This window comes from Cyanistes caeruleus, chromosome 9 (genome assembly GCF_971803275.1).
Source record: "Cyanistes caeruleus chromosome 9, bCyaCae1.hap1.1, whole genome shotgun sequence".
Classification (NCBI taxonomy): Eukaryota; Metazoa; Chordata; class Aves; order Passeriformes; family Paridae; genus Cyanistes; species Cyanistes caeruleus.
This window is the reverse complement of record NC_141709.1, coordinates 20,228,103-20,246,144: the sequence shown is the minus strand read 5'-3', so window position 1 is coordinate 20,246,144 and position 18,042 is coordinate 20,228,103. Positions and strand designations below refer to the sequence as shown.

At 38.7% G+C, this 18,042-nt stretch overlaps 2 protein-coding genes across 5 annotated transcripts in view; both read right to left on the bottom strand.

Moving 5' to 3' along the window:
* ZNHIT6 (zinc finger HIT-type containing 6) overlaps positions 1–7,846 on the bottom strand; it is a 35,104-nt gene extending 27,258 nt beyond the window's left edge. For 2 of the 3 annotated variants that reach the window (XR_015290353.1, XM_086901538.1), the window contains exons 1-5: positions 7,725–7,846; positions 6,439–6,504; positions 6,242–6,348; positions 6,072–6,157; positions 4,733–4,836 (exon numbers count right to left, since the gene is read on the bottom strand). Coding sequence is in view for 2 of the 3 variants with exons in the window: in XM_086901538.1 (XP_086757664.1) it covers positions 4,733–4,836; positions 6,072–6,157; positions 6,242–6,348; positions 6,439–6,504; positions 7,725–7,792 (431 nt within the window). In the remaining variant the exon portion in view is untranslated. The other variant, XM_086901539.1, reaches the window with a different exon arrangement.
* Positions 7,847–8,714: 868 nt separating this feature from the next.
* Positions 8,715–18,042, bottom strand: part of COL24A1 (collagen type XXIV alpha 1 chain) — a 126,174-nt gene continuing 116,846 nt past the window's right edge. The window contains exons 54-60 of one of the 2 annotated variants that reach the window (XR_015290352.1): positions 14,018–14,053; positions 13,893–13,919; positions 13,661–13,726; positions 12,756–12,838; positions 11,958–12,067; positions 10,648–10,863; positions 8,715–10,157 (exon numbers count right to left, since the gene is read on the bottom strand). Coding sequence is in view for 1 of the 2 variants with exons in the window: in XM_086901536.1 (XP_086757662.1) it covers positions 10,011–10,157; positions 10,648–10,863; positions 11,958–12,067; positions 12,756–12,924; positions 13,661–13,726; positions 13,893–13,919; positions 14,018–14,053 (771 nt within the window). In the remaining variant the exon portion in view is untranslated. Of the gene's footprint in view, positions 10,158–10,647; positions 10,864–11,957; positions 12,068–12,755; positions 12,925–13,660; positions 13,727–13,892; positions 13,920–14,017; positions 14,054–18,042 lie in introns of both variants that reach the window. The other variant, XM_086901536.1, reaches the window with a different exon arrangement.

Genomic DNA, 18,042 nt, shown 5'->3' with positions numbered 1-18,042 from the left:
TGGGTGAAGCACAAGCTTCAATGATGTCAGTAAAAGTAGCATCATAGCCCATCCCTGCACTGCTTGGTTTCATCTCCTGTTCTGGCTACTTCAGAAACATGGAAATGGATCTGAGGGAAAAGGGGAGCCAAGCATCTCTCTGTCTGCGTGAGATATAGATGCAAAATACATTCAGAACCACACAGGCTGTTTCACAACTACAGTTCTACTAGAAGTAACTATCTACCTTTCATTTCTCCTAAAACTTCCAGAAACTTATTTTGTCATCAACTGTAGTTCTCCCAGACCAATGGGTAGATGATTTCAAATTTTTTCACAGCAACAATGGAAACATTTTTACTTCTGATGTTACAAAGACAGCAGCAGTATATACAAATTGGCTGTCTCCTCCAGCTGACTCTCAGAACAACTGAGAATTTTCACTACCTTTACAGTTAGAGTACTACCTAAGAAGATACTCAAAATACTGTTTGTAGACAGTACAGCTGCTGAGGATTACAGGACTGATCTACAAAGGATTCTGAACTTGGGCAAACCCGTTAAGTGCCTTGGCAGATTTCTAGAAGTGTCTAATGTTTATGCACTTCTTAAAAAATATATGAAATATTTCATAAAGCTTAACTTTCTTACCTAGGCTTCCTCTGAGCATTTCCTCTCAGTTTTGTCTAGAATGCAGTAGAGCTGTTTTAGACATGCTTAGAAGGTGTTTTTAAAAGTGCATGTATATATGTATGCAAACTGAAGTATTTATTGACAAAAAATTCCAAATTCATCACATCTTAAGACATCAACTGCAGTTCTGTTTCTACAGAAGTATTTCACTGCCAGCCTGTCAAAGACAGTGATTCATTGATGATTTGCTTTCAATTTAGCAACTAGTATTCTTAAAATATTAGTATACAGGGTATCTTACATCAAAGTGCAAATGCTGTAGCATTTCCTGTCTCTTTCATTTTGAATTCATCAAAGTGATTAAAAAGACATGAAGTTTAGTAACAGACCAGCTATTCTTTCATCTGGCACCTAGTACTCTCTCAGAATGCACTGAAGTTTAATTGAAGTACTGAGCATTCAGCTCATACAGTTTTGGATAATATTACCTTCCTTGACCTTCTTTCCTTTAGCAACTTAACTTTCTTCTTCGTGGGTCCACGAAAGCAAGCAAACCTATGTACTAAGTAACAACTAAATTCAAGTTTAACAGCTCCACTGGTGTAATATTAAGTCAATACCCAGATCAGAAAACTCCTTTCTATATTCTCAAAATCAACACTTCCAACAATAAATTAAATTGTCTATCTAGCTAAGGATTGGAGCTGACATTTTAGAGCTTCCAGGTGTATCTCAAAGTGTAACACCTATGATCTCCTAAATTATGCTAATCCCAAATCTCCACACTGTATTTTTTTTCTCACAATTACATCAAAGAGGAGAGGGAATGTAAAACCTTCCTTCTTCGCCCACATATATCCCTCTGACCAAATGCTCCCAGGCTGCAAGCATGCCTGCTACAAGAGAGGTTTGTAGCCCTCTGGCCCCTCTTGGTGGGGAAGAGAGGTAAAAAGGATTTTGACCAGGAGATATGCTGTGGAGCGTGGAGGAAGCTGGCTGGAGATATCTATGACAGCAAGCAGCAAGGAGGGCTGGAGCAGAGCAGCACAAGCTGCAGAGCTAAGGGAACTACACTGCCCCATTTCAGTGTCTCACTGTATCTTTCCTGCCAGGGAACAGGAGCCATGGACTTGCAAGCTCATTCCCCTCTTCCCATTCCACCTGCTGGCTAGAGCTTCCCCGCTGTTGCTCCTGCTCTTGGTTTCAGCCTGGCCTCATCTTTCACCCCTTTCCCCAGAGGCTGCCTATCCCAGCAATTCACCCCATCAACTCCATGGCAGAACGCATCCTGTGGGAAACTCTCAGATTCACTGAAAATAAGGGCACCACAGGAAACGTAGGGTGAAGCAGCACTTTAAAAATAATTTATGAATAAGAACTCAGATGCACCATGAGTTCACACTCTGGATTCAGACTCTACTTTCTAATGACCCTCCATTACCTAGATATTCAATATTACACATTAGTCTAATCCATGTGTTGCCCAGCATTGGCATGTGTGCTTTCACAACATCAGATTTAGCAAACAAACTCATGGAATCCAGGAAATGAAGAGTCTGGTTAACACATCGAAACAACACTCATCTGTCCTCCAGCGCTGGCACAGGCAGGGGATGACACAAGAATACATCCTGTACTTCCTGGTTTCAGAGTACTCTCATTCCTGCCTTATACTGCCCAAGAGCTTGGCTCACAGGGAGAGTGTCAAGAGGACATGGGAGAAGCCTGTTCTCAGTTTTCCACGTGCACATGTTGAGCATCTTCCAGCCCCCACCCTCTGGAGCAATCTGTCTACAAATCTCCACTGACAAACAGCATGAGAAGGGGCTCACATCTGCAAGGAGAGGGATCAGACCCTGAGCACTGTCAGGTGCTAAGCTCATATAATGGAAATATGACTATTTGCACAGCTTTACCTCATTTCAATGTGATATTCAACAAAATGTTGTGAGTGTTATGAAATCCTATGACATGGGTGCTAAATGCCTGATAATCACTGGTTTGACCAAACTTGATTCCTTAGAAGCCATTTAAAGAGAATAGGCAGAACATACCAATTTAAAAAAAACAAAACAAACAACCAAAAAACAAAAAAACCCAACCCAGAACCCAGATGTTAATTTTTAATCTGCATCACTGAATTCAAATAACCCATTGCTGTGTGAATAACACTAGCAGCAATAGAGAGGAAATACATCCTTTGTGTAATAATCACTGAGCATATTCCATACACTTGGACAGCATTTGCAAGAAAAGGATGGTGATTTCCAATGCTATTCAGGACAGAGAATATTATCCAGTCCCCATCCTGGTGGGATGTAAAAGTCCCAGAGAAGCTACCGTTCCACAGCAACAACAAAAGCTCCCTAGGACTTTATGAATGACACCAACCAGTAAGGCATTCTACCAGAAAGCCTGTGAAATATTTCCATGCCTATTTGCCAAGGAGTTACCTTCCTTGTCCCATTCTCTTAGATTTTAAGTCTGCTTCTGTTAAAACTACAAAAAGTACACAAAACACATGAAATAATCTGCTCAAAGTTTAATTTGCTCCAAACGCAAGCTACACTTCAGTCTGTACCTGAAAAGGCTTTCTAGAGTAAAAAAAAAAGGTACATGAAGGCAAATGTCTCTTCAGTACAGCACTGTACCATGCCCAGGATCTTCCCAATGCTGTCAAACCTCCCTGTGTCTGTGCCCCTGTGTCCTCTAATTTTAGCTACTGACCCCAGCATTCCTGTGCTTCCTCTTGAGGGCTGCTCCTTACCCTGTATGTTTTAAGCGCATTATGTTGTTTTATCTGCTACATTGAGGAAATTCCCCATTAAAGTGAAACTCAGCTCCAAGTCTGAGATACTTTTTCCAGCATGAGACTAGTAAAAGGGACCTGTGTAAGGCAGAGCATGCAGCCAAAGACAGGGAAGTCAGTGCAGAGGGAGACAACCTCTGTAAGGTCTGCAACAGACCTGGTCTATTCTAAGACCAGACATATAAATCTGAGACAGAGGGAGGAGAAATTACCTCAGATTTCCTTTCTTTCCATTGGTTCAGTCTGGGTTTTCTCGGACAGAACCGGTAAAATATTTAACTTTAAAAGGTTACACTTCTACATCTATTTGATGCCTAATGTTCTGCTAAAATCTATGTGCAAAACCAAACCTGCCCATGATTTTCCCTAGAGCAGCCTAAATGATCCAGGTGGGTGTGTTGAGCTGTTTCCAGGTGGGTTATTACTCTGTCAGAGACAGACCTCTGGTGGCCAGTCAGAGACCGACACCGTGGAGTGCACAGCTCCCAGAACAGAGGGAAAGTGCATCCTGAAAACACAAATTGCCACCAAAACTGAGACCATGAACAAAACAAATAAAGGAGCCATCGGGGGGATGTGAGCCATCAGGGATGTCACTGCTGTGAGAAGCTCAGAAGGCATTTTTATTTGACCCCAGTATACCACTGAGCTGAACTGCAGACCTGATTCTTGTTGCAATGAAATACCTCATAATTTCTTTCATTTTTACTGTGAAAATACTTTGAAATAAAATTTCTGGATATCAGAGAAAAACCACAGAGTGGATAAAGGAAGAAATATTTAAATTTTCCTTACCCACCTTCTTAAGTTTTTATGTGTCTGCATTTGTCTCTCTAAGCTGTACTGTATCAAACATTCACATTCTCCAGCACAGCAACTCCCATCACAGAATGCAACTCAAGTGCTGAAGCACCTCTTCAGATTTGAAGTCTGCCTTTTCAGAGGCAGGGATTTCTGCAAGCTTTCTACATCAATCCTCGATCATAAAACCTCCAAAGAAGCATTTTCTTTTTCCAGCAAAAAAACTAACTGTTAATAAAAAAAAAGACCACAACAGCACTGATTCTTCCTACCATTACTCAATGTTAGCATATTTCAAAATAAAGTATGAATTATGTAAGCTGTTAAACTGAGCTCAAAGAACCTAAAGAAGATGAAAACATAAAGCATGAAATATTAAACAATATTTTGCAAAATACAAGGTGCATCTAACAGATCTTAAAGCAAGTATATTGGTATGAACTTAAATTCTCATCATTATATGCTCAGTGAAAATAAAATATTGCTGACTGTAACCAACTGAAGACTCACACGGAATTGAAGGTGGTAGAATTTTCTCTTCTTTTTGTAAATCCAACAGGCAGTGTTTTTAGCTCAATATTACACCCTCGAGCTTTGTTCCTTAAGCAGTATAACTGGCAAAAAATAAAAACATTTTTTAAAAAAAATCTGAGTATATAAGCCCCCTGAAAATTAAACAATAAAAAACTGACAGGAATTATGAGAATACTATAGAAAAGGCCATATTTAATGAAATACTCTCAATTTTTAAAAAACCATCCTGAGTGGAAAAAAATTAAGTAAGCCTAGAAACTCTCTGAAACATTTTTATAAGTTTTTTTACTATTAAAAAAGAACATGACAACGACCTACTCATAGTAAAAGTTCTTTAACATACCATGGAAGTCACAGTGTGATCATTGTGGCCATAATACCACCACGAGGATGCCTTCTGGGTTACAACCCCGCTGGCAGAATGGATGCACAAGCACTATCCCAGCTGCTGTCAAATTCTGATTTGAAGGCAGCACTAAGAGCACCATCCCATTAACATGCTCAGTACCACACCCGTAAAGCTGCCACCCATGCAGCATCTCCCCATCTTCAGGACATCATAGTGCTAAATACACACACACATGCAATGTAACTGCAGCCAGAGAGGAAACTGGAGTCTTCTGAATTTATTCTGTCATCGGTGTGAGTCCTGAGTTTAGGGCTGTATTTCAAGATACCTTCACAAGACTGGGAAACAAAATGGCCCTGATGCCTTTTTGTGATTTATGAATGAGTCAAAATTTTGAGTAGAATTGGTTGAGTTTTTTGGGTTTGTTTGTTTGTTTGTTCATTGCTTTTATTTTGGAGAGTGTGTGTGTTTGCTGAAAGAGCTTCAGCAAAAACCCCCTTTCCCTTACAAGGCTGGCTTTTATGTCACTCTTGCTTAGATTTAGTCTTTGAAGAACTCTAGCTGTCTTTATCTGCTATATAGGGAACCACATAACAATTTTCAGGCAATTGATAAATTCACTGTTTACTTGGGAAGTACATAACTTAAAAATTCAAAAGTTGTGGAGGTGTAAGGAAACATTCAGACTTTCTTAACAGACATCTAGCATTCAACAGCAACAGTGGTCACACATAAATTTTAAGAATTGTTAGTGATCTTTTCTTCCAAGCAACTGGATGTAGTCATCAATACTATTGCTGCATAAACCTAGACACTTATTTTGATTTCAGGCTCTAAAATTCAGTGTCATTCACACCCTCATAAGAGAGGTACCAGCTCTGGAATCTGGACTGAGGCTACCTCAGTGGGAATTCAAAGGTAGCCAACCCTAATTCCAACAGAACAAAAGGAGAATCAAAAACTTACAAGTCTTTTTGTTGCCGGATTATGCACAATACAATGTCGAGCAGCAGCATCAGCTGTCCTTCCTACATCTTCCAGGAAACGATAATCTGAAGGTTAAATAGAACAAAGGAAAATGTAGTGCCACCCTAGTAAAACCAGGGAGCTTTAGAACACACAAGGTATGTTCTTACCACTCAGAAGGTTCAAGTCAGTAAATTCATTTACAGAGACAAACGCTGTTTTATCCCTGACTCCATTACAGCTCAGTGCAAGCTTATGTTTCTTTACACACAAGAGGCTGAAATGACAAAAAAAAAAATAAAAATTAACATGTTCAGCACATGGATGGGGAAAATAATCAAAACTACTTAGTTCAGATAACAGATACCTGCACGAATATTTCATGCATCGTGGACATCTGTACTTAGCTGCTTCTTTGCTACAGGTTTCACACCTGAAAGAAGTAAAAAACACTTCTCAGTAAGACAGCATTTTTGCACCTGACTGGCCTACGAAAAGTGCGTGCTCAACAAGCAGGCACTAGGCCGTCCATCAGCATTTTCAGGAAAAGCTATTGAAAGTGCATCTTGAAAGGAGAAAGTGAAAATACAAATACCCTGGATTAGGAAAGGTGGCAGATGAAAAAACACAAGCTATGGGCAGTATCTCCAAACACACCCGTATTAAAACTCTGTAGATGCTTGATAGAAAAAAGCACATATGCTAACTTCAGAGCTGGAAACGTAGCAAGCCTTTATCAGTTTATGCTTTGGGGCCTGGTTATATCAGTGCTTTTCTCTTTTTGCATCACCTGTAATGTGTACTATACCATGACGGCTTATAACACTCCCAGTTTTAAGCAGACAGAAAATAAATTTCAAGGATTCTTACTAAACCCTGAACAATGCATCCCATTTTTACACTGGATCAAAAAGAGCATGACAACATCAGCCAAGCACCTTCTGGCTGTCAGCAGTGCAAACTCCAAAGTCAGGGAACCTTTCAGGCACAATGTGTAAGGCTTATCAATATATAAATATCAGTGAAAAAACAAATTCCTCTACAAATATGTTTTTTAACTAGGCTATTAAAACAGCTGTTTCTCCCATTCTTGGAAAAAAGGTATTGATATGTCAACAGAAATAATAATCACTCTGATTTTAAATCTGACAAACAGAAAAGAGAAATAACATTTCCTCCACGTCAGTAAAGTTTTTGAGAGCAGTACAAAACGCAACTACTAAGGGATAAATATCAGCCCAAACCCATTTCTCTTCCTCTCCCCACCACGTGCTCGCTGCTTGCCGGCAGTGAGGGCCTGAAGGACAAGCCCAGCAATACCATCGCCTGACGAGATCCGTGAATTAGCAGCACATACCCATTCTAAGAACCCGAAAAAAGGGCTTCAAACACCGCAAACCAGAAACGGGGAGTTACTCCGAGCAGCGATTCCCTTTCCCAGCTCTGCAGGATCTCTGCAGTCCCCGCCGCCCGTCACCGCTCCGGCGAGGCTCTGCCCGGCGTCCCCCGGGAGAGGCAGCGCGCGGCCGCTCGCTCGGCCGGGCCTCACCCGCTCGGGAGCAGCGCGGGGACTGCAGGGCACAGGGTGACCCGCCGAGCTTCGGGGAAGGCGCTCCCGAAGTCCGTGCGGCCGCTGCCGCTGCCGTGCCGTACCTGTGCAGGGACATCTTCCCGCCGCCCGCCGCCCGTCCAGCGCTGCCGAGCCCGTCCCGCTCCGCCATGGCCGCGCCGCGGGGCCTCACGGGGCACGCGCGGCCTCTGCTGCCCGGCGGCGCCGCCTGGCGGCTGCGAGACCCAGCGCAGGCGCACGAGGCGTGCCCGGACCCGCCGCACCGGGAGCTGCGGGGCCTGCTGCCCTCCGGGACCTGCGGCGCTCCGGGACCTGCGATGTCCCAGCCACGGAGGCTTTCCAGAGCACAGGGACGGCTTCCCAAGCCGCTCACTGCGCCGCACACCAGCACAGTGCTGCCAAAGCGCACCCAGGTGACAGCGGACATCGCGCCTCACCGGTCCGTGTCCCGCTGCAGCAGGCCGGCATCCCCGCTGTCTGCGTGGGATGTGCATTTCTGCCTACGGAAATGCACATACTCACATCCGAGCAGCCTTGTAAGACTTTAAACTCCTTGCTTTTTAAAGAGATAATTTCTGAGATGAAGAACTCCCCAAAATAGGACAAAGAGATGAACAAATACATACAACGAAGCACACATTTTCTAAAACCTTATAATATTACAAAATACTCCCGAACATTTGCCAAAACATCACCTCCAAAGCCAATCTAAGAGCAAATGTCAAATCATAATGTCAAGGTATTGATCTTGAAAATGCAAAGAAGTGAGACATTTTCTCAACCTTCTGTAATCTTGCTGTTTTTTGTTTTACCAGCTTGTTGTCAAAGTGGTCTAAAATGATGCTTAGATGCAAAATTTAAGGTGGTATGCACATTACTCAGTAAAAAAACAACTTACTATTACTTAGTAAAAGCAACCATTGTCTCTGGCAGTATTCCATGGCACAGAGGATATGCATTTCCCCTCGGGAAGAGAAGTGCTGCCACCTAGGAAAAGTGCCCTTCTAGAGGATTTTCATAATTTCTAAGAATGACCTATACAGTATGAAACAGAATAGCAAAAGACAAAGAGATAGTTTGGAAGCTTATTTTATTATACTTTGGTGGTGTGGTTTCCTGCAGATGAAGACAGACAGGTTGTTTGAACACTCCTGGGCTCCCTCAAACACAGTCCGGTATCACCTTGCCATGTACTCCTGAGCACACTTTTAACTGATAACAATAGAGGCATATCAAATATAAAGAGTGCTTTTCCTAATGGTAAAACTGTTCTTTTTAAAAGAAAAAAACCAAACTTCATGGAACATTTTAGGCTTAATTTTAAAACCCCAAAATGATCTCATAACTTTTGCAAAAAAAATTGAATTTTTAAAGAGGATGAAATGCTGATTAAAATTTACCAGCAGCCATTCAGAAGTCACACTGTAGTGGATTTTTTCAGAAGTTACAAAATATATACAGAATATATCATCTTAAAATGGCTTTGGCAATAAACTGAAATACAGAATTTAAAAATCAAAACTACTTTAGGTAGCTCTTCTTACAACGATTTTTACAATGGCTGTAACAAACTGTTCTGACTATATGCATCATATACAATATGCTGTCTTATACACCATTTCCAAAATAGTACACAAAAATGTTTTAAACAAGAAATCCACATAAATAATGTTTTCATTATGAGAAGTATGTGACCAATGGTTTAAAATAAGTACCTTTACAACAAACCTATCCTGATGTAACCAGCACATACAGTCTGAAAGATAAAAAGGGACTCAATCTCTGCTAAGGCCACAAGCACCCTGTGTTATGAAGAGCACCAAGGCAACACGGACATGAAACATGAAAGAGGTAGTGTGCCATCTATTTAGATGTGTGTATCCACGATGGACTGGAATAAAACAATATTTAAGAGGACTTATTGTACTGTACTGTGGCATGATTCACTTTTCATATAGAAGCTATTGCACATTTAGGAGCATTAGTAGGTATTGCTCCTCAGTATCATATGTCTCCAGCTCTCCTCAGGATGGTTTTTGTGCAGTGCTGTTAAAAAGATTGCTAAGAACACTTGACGTCCTGAAAAACTCCATGTTCAGATACTCCATTCCAGAAAATTATGCAAGAAAGCACCAAGAAATTTATTTTTAAATACTTGAAGAAAATTTCTTTAGTCTTTTCTTTCTTTTATTTTTCAATGCCATTTCTCCTTAGGAGGAAGTCTTTTTCTTCCTGAGGTTCTTTAACCAACAACACTTGAAATGATTCATCAGCTTCCTAGTAATTTTGCCTGCAATGGATCATTACTTTAGTATTCAATCTATGCAGCAACTCCATGGTGATGGAACAAGAAACCTAGGACAGAAATCTTAAAGGAAGCATACAGAGCCACTTTCTATGAAGTGCTGCTGTCCTGGTTTGAGGTGAGGAAGTGCATTAACTTGAACAACTGGAAGCTGGTTCGTGTCCTGAGTGTGAAAAAAGAACTGTGTCTTATGCCAGCTGCCATCTTCAATCTGAAACACACAGGAGGAGCATATTAGAGTTGCATAAAAGATGAGCTTCTAAACACAAATGCAAATTGCACTTACAGAGTGAAAGAGAAGTAGTGCACAGAAACATTTCTTCTCTCAGCAGTTCCTAAAGGAACTGTAATTAAAAAAATTCCATTTCTGAATTTTCATTTTGAGGGGACTTGTTTCTAAATTTTCCTGGAGGACCTCCCTATTTCTGTGCTGATGTCTCTGCAGTGTCTTCCTACCATCTCAAAATACATGAGACACAATGCAAACAGCAAGCGTAGATACCCTGTATCACTGCAATTGCTTTTGCCCTTGAAGAGATGGTGAATTCAGTATCTAAAGACTGGCATATGCAGAGCTATGGAAAGAAGCAAGCTTTAAGGGATGTGAATCTAAACGATTGTTATTATTTTGCAGAAGGTTAGCAATGTCTAAACAGTACCTCTGTCATCACATTATTAGTGTGGTGCTAGAAGGTATTTACCATGCATTCATCCAGAAGCACTTTAGGTTCAAGTAGCGTATTTGCTTTAAATATTTGACCGTTCCACCCTTTGAAGGTAACTGATGTCTTCCGGCCACCAGCTTTATTTAATCCCCACATCGGTGTGTTTAGACAATGGACTGTGATGCTGTGGGTTGCTTCTGAGCTCAGTAAATGAAGGAAGTTCATCTGCACTTTTCCAACACCAAACTCCAGCTAAATTCCGAGAGAAAAGCTTTGTTAGACATACAGCTGGACTGTGCCGAATGGCCACAGCAACACAAAGTGCCATGGACATGTAAGTGTGGTGTTCAGGCATGGGAGCATGTATACATGTTTATATACATTGGGGTCAATGCCAAAGAGCATGATTTGCATTCCTCAGCAGAGATGTTAGGTTCTATTACAGCCATTACTATAAACAGAAGCTTTCATAGGACATTTTCAAAGCTTAAATATAAACATCTGCTGGTGCTTACAACATTGCTGAAGCACAGCTGGTCAGAAAACAGTATTTTTAAACAAGGAAACTGAAACAAATGCTTTTGTGATTCGAAGATATTATCAGCAGTAGTGTTTTAATTGAAGCCACATCACTCTGCTGTTTAGTCTTCTTAGACCACAGGTTCTGGCAATACTGATAGTCCAAATGTAAAAGTTCGTAAGTATATTTTGATTTTATAAAAAATATAGTAACTAATTAATCAAGAAGAATTTATCCAAGACTATTTCATATTCAGGGATCTTCCAAATGTAGGAATGCGTATGTGAACTTCAGAGTAATTCTGAAGCTCTTCAGTGACTACAGTGTATATAAAGAACTTCACAAACATAAAATTTCTATTTCCAAGAGTTCAAGAACTGCATGGGAAGAGGAGGATGAACTAATGATGTACAGGTAACTAGCCCCTCCCTAATGGCATTTAAAAGTCCCTAAGTGCTGGAAAGCAGTAATAATTTTCATCCTTTCTATTGTAACAACCTCAGCATCTCGACACTTAAATGCCGAGTGATGAGATACTAATGTAGCTTAGAAGTATTTCAGGCTTATTTTTATGCCTTGCATTAGAAAGTAAAAAGCAAAATAATTCTATCAGCATAGGTGAGTAAATGAACACAGTGAGAATTACTAACATATATACTGTCCAGAAAATCTGTAACTTCTGTACCAAAATATATAAAATGTCCTTCCACAAAGATGCACAACAATACCTCTCTGAAATCTAACACTTTTTAATGATTTAAGTAAATAAGCATGCATTTGTTTTGAGTTCAAGCACAGACACAGTGACTCTAGAAGCAATGCATACCTTTGTCACAGACAGTGGTGTTAAACATGTCTGACCACCTGCAGTGAAGTTGCAGAAAACTTCAATGGCATCAGAAGGACATCCAATATTTGGGTCAATCCAGTATTTTCCTATTGGTATATAATTCCAGATAGAAAATAAAACCAAAGGATAATTACTACTAAGCAATTTGCTAAAATGTTCATACTTCTTGGCAAATATTACTTATATTATTACCATACCTTCACAAGGAAATGAAAGGAAAGGAATATGAAAATGTTTTCACTATTAAAATTATACTAGCAACAGATACTGAGAAAAATTAACATAATAAATCACTTCTGATTACAATTACACGGACATTAGAGCTTTAAATAGGAGGGGTTTTTTATTTGAAATATTGATTCAGGAGCTTCTGAGATACAATGACTGTCAGTGTATCTGGCAGTGGTAATGGATGGTATACAATTTTCTCATTAGGAATCTAGAATCTGATCCATAAAAATTCATTGCAAAATTAGCTTTAAATGGAAAACTCTGAATCACAAAATTACATTCAAAATTTCTGGATACTTCTGTTTGCTGATTGATAGTCTGTCTGATATTTATATAATATTACATAGCTACATACTTCCACCTTTAAAATTCAGAAATTTTTATCTTAAAGATGAAATATATATAGCTGTGACAGGCACACTGCAAGAGAATACAATAAAAGAGAATAAAAACATTAAATCTGTCAGATCAGAATTTTAATGTAGAAAGCAACATTTGGAAGCAACACCTTCTAAAGGTACTTGTGTGAAAGTGGGCACTTACCATCTGACACTTTACGTTCACAATTAAGCAAATCCCTGCAGATGCGTGCTGGGTTATCCCGTGTGCCAAGAGGGTTCTTGATGCTGTGCAGTAAATTGCTAAGGTAGTGGAGCGTTTTGAATATCTCTGTACTGTGATCTAGTAAAGTTACTTCAGTATTCTGGTATTTCTGCCAAGGGCCATTAGCAAATGTGTTACCACAAAGAAGTGTCACAACAACAGTATATGCAGTAAGAGTCAAATGTCAAATGGCCACTGAATAGCCAGACAGAATCAAAGTGTTTATATGAATGCAATCAGACATGTAAAACAATGTAAGGGAAACATATCCCAATAAAAAAATTAACACATTTTATTAAAATTGTCAGAGAAGTAATGTTAAAGTGGGTTTAAGTCACACAAATTCGTCATTATGATATATTGACATAAAAATGTGGATACAAGGAAAGAAAGGAAAAAAATTGGCGCACTTTTAAAGTAAACATAGAGCTTTCAGATTTTAAATAGTGAAATCTACTCTTAGGGTTAATGTAAGAAATATATGCAAATTTATTTGGCTTCACCCCTGTAAGGGATTTTCTTGCAACCAATGCAACCAGACACATATATTCAATTTTCTTTTTTTATCAAACTCTAAATGTTGCTGTTGCTATCTGCGTCTGAATAGATAATATGTGTGATAGTCAGTAAATCTCCATTACTACCAATCATGACAAAAGGTAGAAGTCTCACTGCTTCTCTTAATTTCAACTATGTCCTATAAATCCTAGCATGTTTCATTACGTTCTATAATTATTTGCTATCCATTATTAATTTAAACTAAGTCTCTGAAAAGAAACGTTATGTCCTCAAAAATAAAATTATAACTGCATTCCCTGTATGATAATGTAAATTTAAATATATACCTCCATCTGCAAGGCAGCATTTGACTCAAACAAAGCTTGAACAGCAGCATTGAGATCCACTTGTTTCTAAAAAACAGGTATTTCAAAACAGAAAAAGATGAACAAGAATATACAAAAGTGCAGGTGGTAAATTCTTTGAGCAGTGGAACAAGCAGTACATTTGAAGAGGTTCCTGTTATTTTCACTTTCAATAAAGCACTGTATTGTAGGTTAGGGTTGTTATAGAATTTACCCTTAGTCCTGGTGGTCCAGGTGGTCCCTGGAGAATGGGAAAAACCAGATATTAGGTGTTTCACATCTTTATATAGTGCAATCAAAATGGAAAAATACAGGCACAGTATTTTATTATGCACTTACAGGTGGCCCAGGCTGGCCTTGCTGTCCCTGAGGCCCCTAGAAGAAATGGAGATAGAATGCAATCCTTATACATTAATATCTCGGGTTTTACATTTCTGTATTTATTAAATCACAAAAATGTCCCAATGTGTATAAGGAAGGTGTGATACCAGCTGTGCTAAAGCTGTAGATTATTAGTTACTATTGTTAAAGCACCCTGCTCCATTTGCATATGAATATTCATGTTAGGATTGCTGTGTTGTCTGGTTCCTTGTTTCTCCAATTATTTCTGATACAAAGGGAATATCAGAATTCATAGAAAGTATTAATATATAATGTGCTATACATTGTGCCAGTGTTATATGCATGCTGACAAGATAAGTACTAGAAGGAGTAAATAATCACAAAAACATTGTAAATAATATTATCAGTAACTGCAAAAAACTGATCCACTTTAATCCATGAGTATATGCCAGGCTTTTATCAGTTTAATTTATCAGCAGTGCAAATTTTCAGCCAGAACATGTTATATTCATTGTTTCACTGTGATATGGCAGACTTCCTTTTTATTCAAGAAGTTATGCCCTTATTTTCTCATTGTAAGTGGCACCATTTTAGTGTGTAGGATGCCTGCAGGAGAGGAGGAGAAGGAACTGCTTTTCCCTAGCTTCCAGTGCCTACAATGCACATAAACCTGAGTTTTAGGCTGCCTTAGGACTGAACATGGACCCTCCCAATACAATAAACCCATCTGAATTATTCTTTATTTAATCAACTATTCACATTAAGATGGAATGGTTGTGGACATTTATTAATACACAGTGACACTTGTGTCTCTGTTAGATTATCTTCAAGCTCTATATACTCAAACCTTCTAGAAGCTATTCTAACAAACAATGGTACAAATGATGACAAGAAAAAGAATAGGTGGCAGAGTCTTAAAAGAGAAAAAGAGAAGGAATGAAAGGCATGGGCTAGATCTGCACCTTAAATTACTAAAAACCTTTCAACACAGCTAAGTCAATTTAAGCAGAACATTCTTTTGTCAGTGCTGCTTGTACCAATTACTTGAGCACAATAAGCTGTTCCAGCAAATGCCCTCCTACGTCAGTATGGTCACGCTAGTACTAAATCGCTGCCAAAAGAGAAATAATCTGATGTGACGTGGTCACACTGACAAATGTTGTGAAACTGACCTAGTCAAATAGGAATTAAGTTGTAAATCACTTGATATAGTATTAAGAAGTGTTTCTGCTGTGAGATTTCATAGCAATCTGTGTGAGTGTCACTTCATGCTATAACTGCTGAACTCAGGCTGTGCTCAAGCTGCCAAAAGCAAGGGCAGCTGGAAATGGTTAAAGAAGGACCAGATTCAATCTAAATATTAATTAAATATTAATTAATGTATATCTTGAAAAAGGGATCTCAAACCAGTTAAGAGCAAAGTACCTAAGTCACTGAGGCTGGAAATTCACTAGCTCTGAGGTCCTAAGGCAGAGCATGTGTTAGTGCCAGGGAATGCATCTGCTAGGGGTTACAGTGACAGCTGCACAACTCAGGTATGTCTGCACATCACCTGCCCTGGCCATGCCAGAGGGCCCCTCAGGTGCTGGATTATTATGGATGTGAAAAGTGGGGGCCATCATATATTTCCAAGCACCAGCTCTGTGCTAGGCTACATCAATGGACTGTAAATGGTTTGAGGCAAGATCCATGTCTTGTATGTGTTCTTTGGAGAACAGAGGAAATTCAAAACTGAAATGATTTCTGGATGTTTAGACAGATGATTTTCTGATACTTAACCAAGAAGACCTTAATAAGATGAGGTCCATGGATTGTAAATATTGTGAACTTTCCAACCAATACATCCTGACCCTATTTATTTATGTTTCATCTACTTACATCTATAGAAGGGGCTGGAAGCCATCTTTTAGGCAGATATTTAATGATTAACATCTTTATAAAAGATGTTAATCATTAATGTTGGAAAATGGAAATGAGAAAAAAGCAATTTTAGCATATGTAATACCAATATGGAGATCACTGTGGGTTCTGTGTCAAGTAACTAGCTTTCTTTTCTTTTCTGCATTTGATTATTGCCCAGCTTGAAATTTTCTTTGAAATCCTATTGCTATTAAATATGCATAAAATATTGTTGTTATTCATTATTACAAAGCTGACCCGAGTTCACACAGATTACATTTACTATTTTGGCATTTACTATTTTCCTCAGCTGTTGCAAATCAGTTGGGTTTCACAGAGCTATACTGTTGTATGCCAGCTGGGAAGGCTGAACTCCACATTTAATTAATCAGGTCAGGTGCTCAGGAGCTGTTAGACTGCTCCAAGATACCTTCAGTCTCATGTGAATATATTCCTGGCCTCTCTGATCATGCTTGGCCAAGTATGTTTAGTATAAAATGAAAGAGAAAGTGTGAAAAGGTACCTTGAGAAACAAATTGGACACTGTAAGGATATTATTTATCTTGGTTCAGGACTTGATTATGCAAATACCAAATCAAGGAAAGGTACCAAGTCTTCAACAGTTTGTCCCTAAGTAACCACTGCTCTCGCATGAATAGATGTCCTTGTTCTGAATGCTGAGATTTAGACATTTTGGTGTATTTTTTAGATGACTGAATGCTTCAGTTAATGTTCTATGTACTTGGCATGTGTCACCATTTTAAGACTCTGGAAGTCGTGGGACAAGAGCAGTTCAAATTTATAGTGGTTTCTGAGATAGAACTGAATGTTTTAAAAATAAAACCTGCACTGTTCCAATGCGTTCAAGGTATTTTGCGAAAGAGCAATGTCATTTGTCTTGATCCACTGTCTCCTTGCCAGTAAAATCCATGGGGAAAGAAAAAAGAGGTAAATACTGAATGCTATTTATGAACAACTTTGTGGACTATCACATTTCTTAAATGCATTAGACCTTCAGAGAGCTATAGCAATTATCTTGACGAATCTTTAAAATATAATGGTACTGCACAGAGCAGGGATTTTAAAAATGTTCTTTGTTTCTGCTACAGAGCAGAAAAATAAGGCTAAATTACACTTTTCATGAACTAAGTTAATTGTTAAATGTTTTACTGGAATGTACCGGATTACTTTTACAAATCTACTTAATTTAACCTTTGGTCGCATTAGAATTTAAGTGAGAAAAGTGTAATTACAGTTCATAAAAACAAAAGCAGAGACTAAACCAGTTAGTTTCAGTGTGTTCTTTAAATCTTTAATCACTCCATTTGATTGAACAGAAGTTCAAAGCCCAAAATCCCAATCTTTTACTAATGCTGACAGGCCCTTGAGAGGCCTTGAATTTTACATTCAATAGTGCACATGCTTAACTCTGAAAGCATGAGCAATCCCAAGGACCTTCATGTTTTCAAAGAATTTTTAAATTACTGAACAGAGTATTTTTAAAAAAATAATGTGTGCTTCACCATTGGCCTCAATAAGAAGACATGATTTTATATTGCATGTTTTTCTGGGGATAAAAAGACTTATCTTTCTAGTAATGAGCTCTGTAACCCTGACAGACTGAAAAATAAAACTATATATACTACAAAAAGGTTAAAATCTATGTGATTCTAGGAAGAATGCCAATATAAATATTAAAGGTATAAAATAAAGGTCAGAATACACAGCTGGGTGAAAAAAATTTGGTCTCCTTTGTATGTGAAAGTAGTTGGAAATAAATCCCTTTCTTGGGGGAAAGTAATGTCACTGTATATGATTTAAAATTAAACATTCTTCTTCTGAATACAGCCTTACTAGATTAACTCATCTTGATGAATTCAAGAACTTATTTAGGAAATAACTTCTTAAACACCAGCACCAATAATGGAAACAGATGTTTCTTGTTCACCATTTTGAATGTTTTTTTAAGGATTATTTTTGCATTATTTTTTTAAGTGTCAGCATATTTAGCTCTATGCTGTCATAACAATTCTTATGAACAAACAGTAGAAAAAGACAGCTAAGATGGAAAACAGCAAATTGAGAAACTGGTTTTCCTCTCATTCTGAGATAGCAATTGCCTC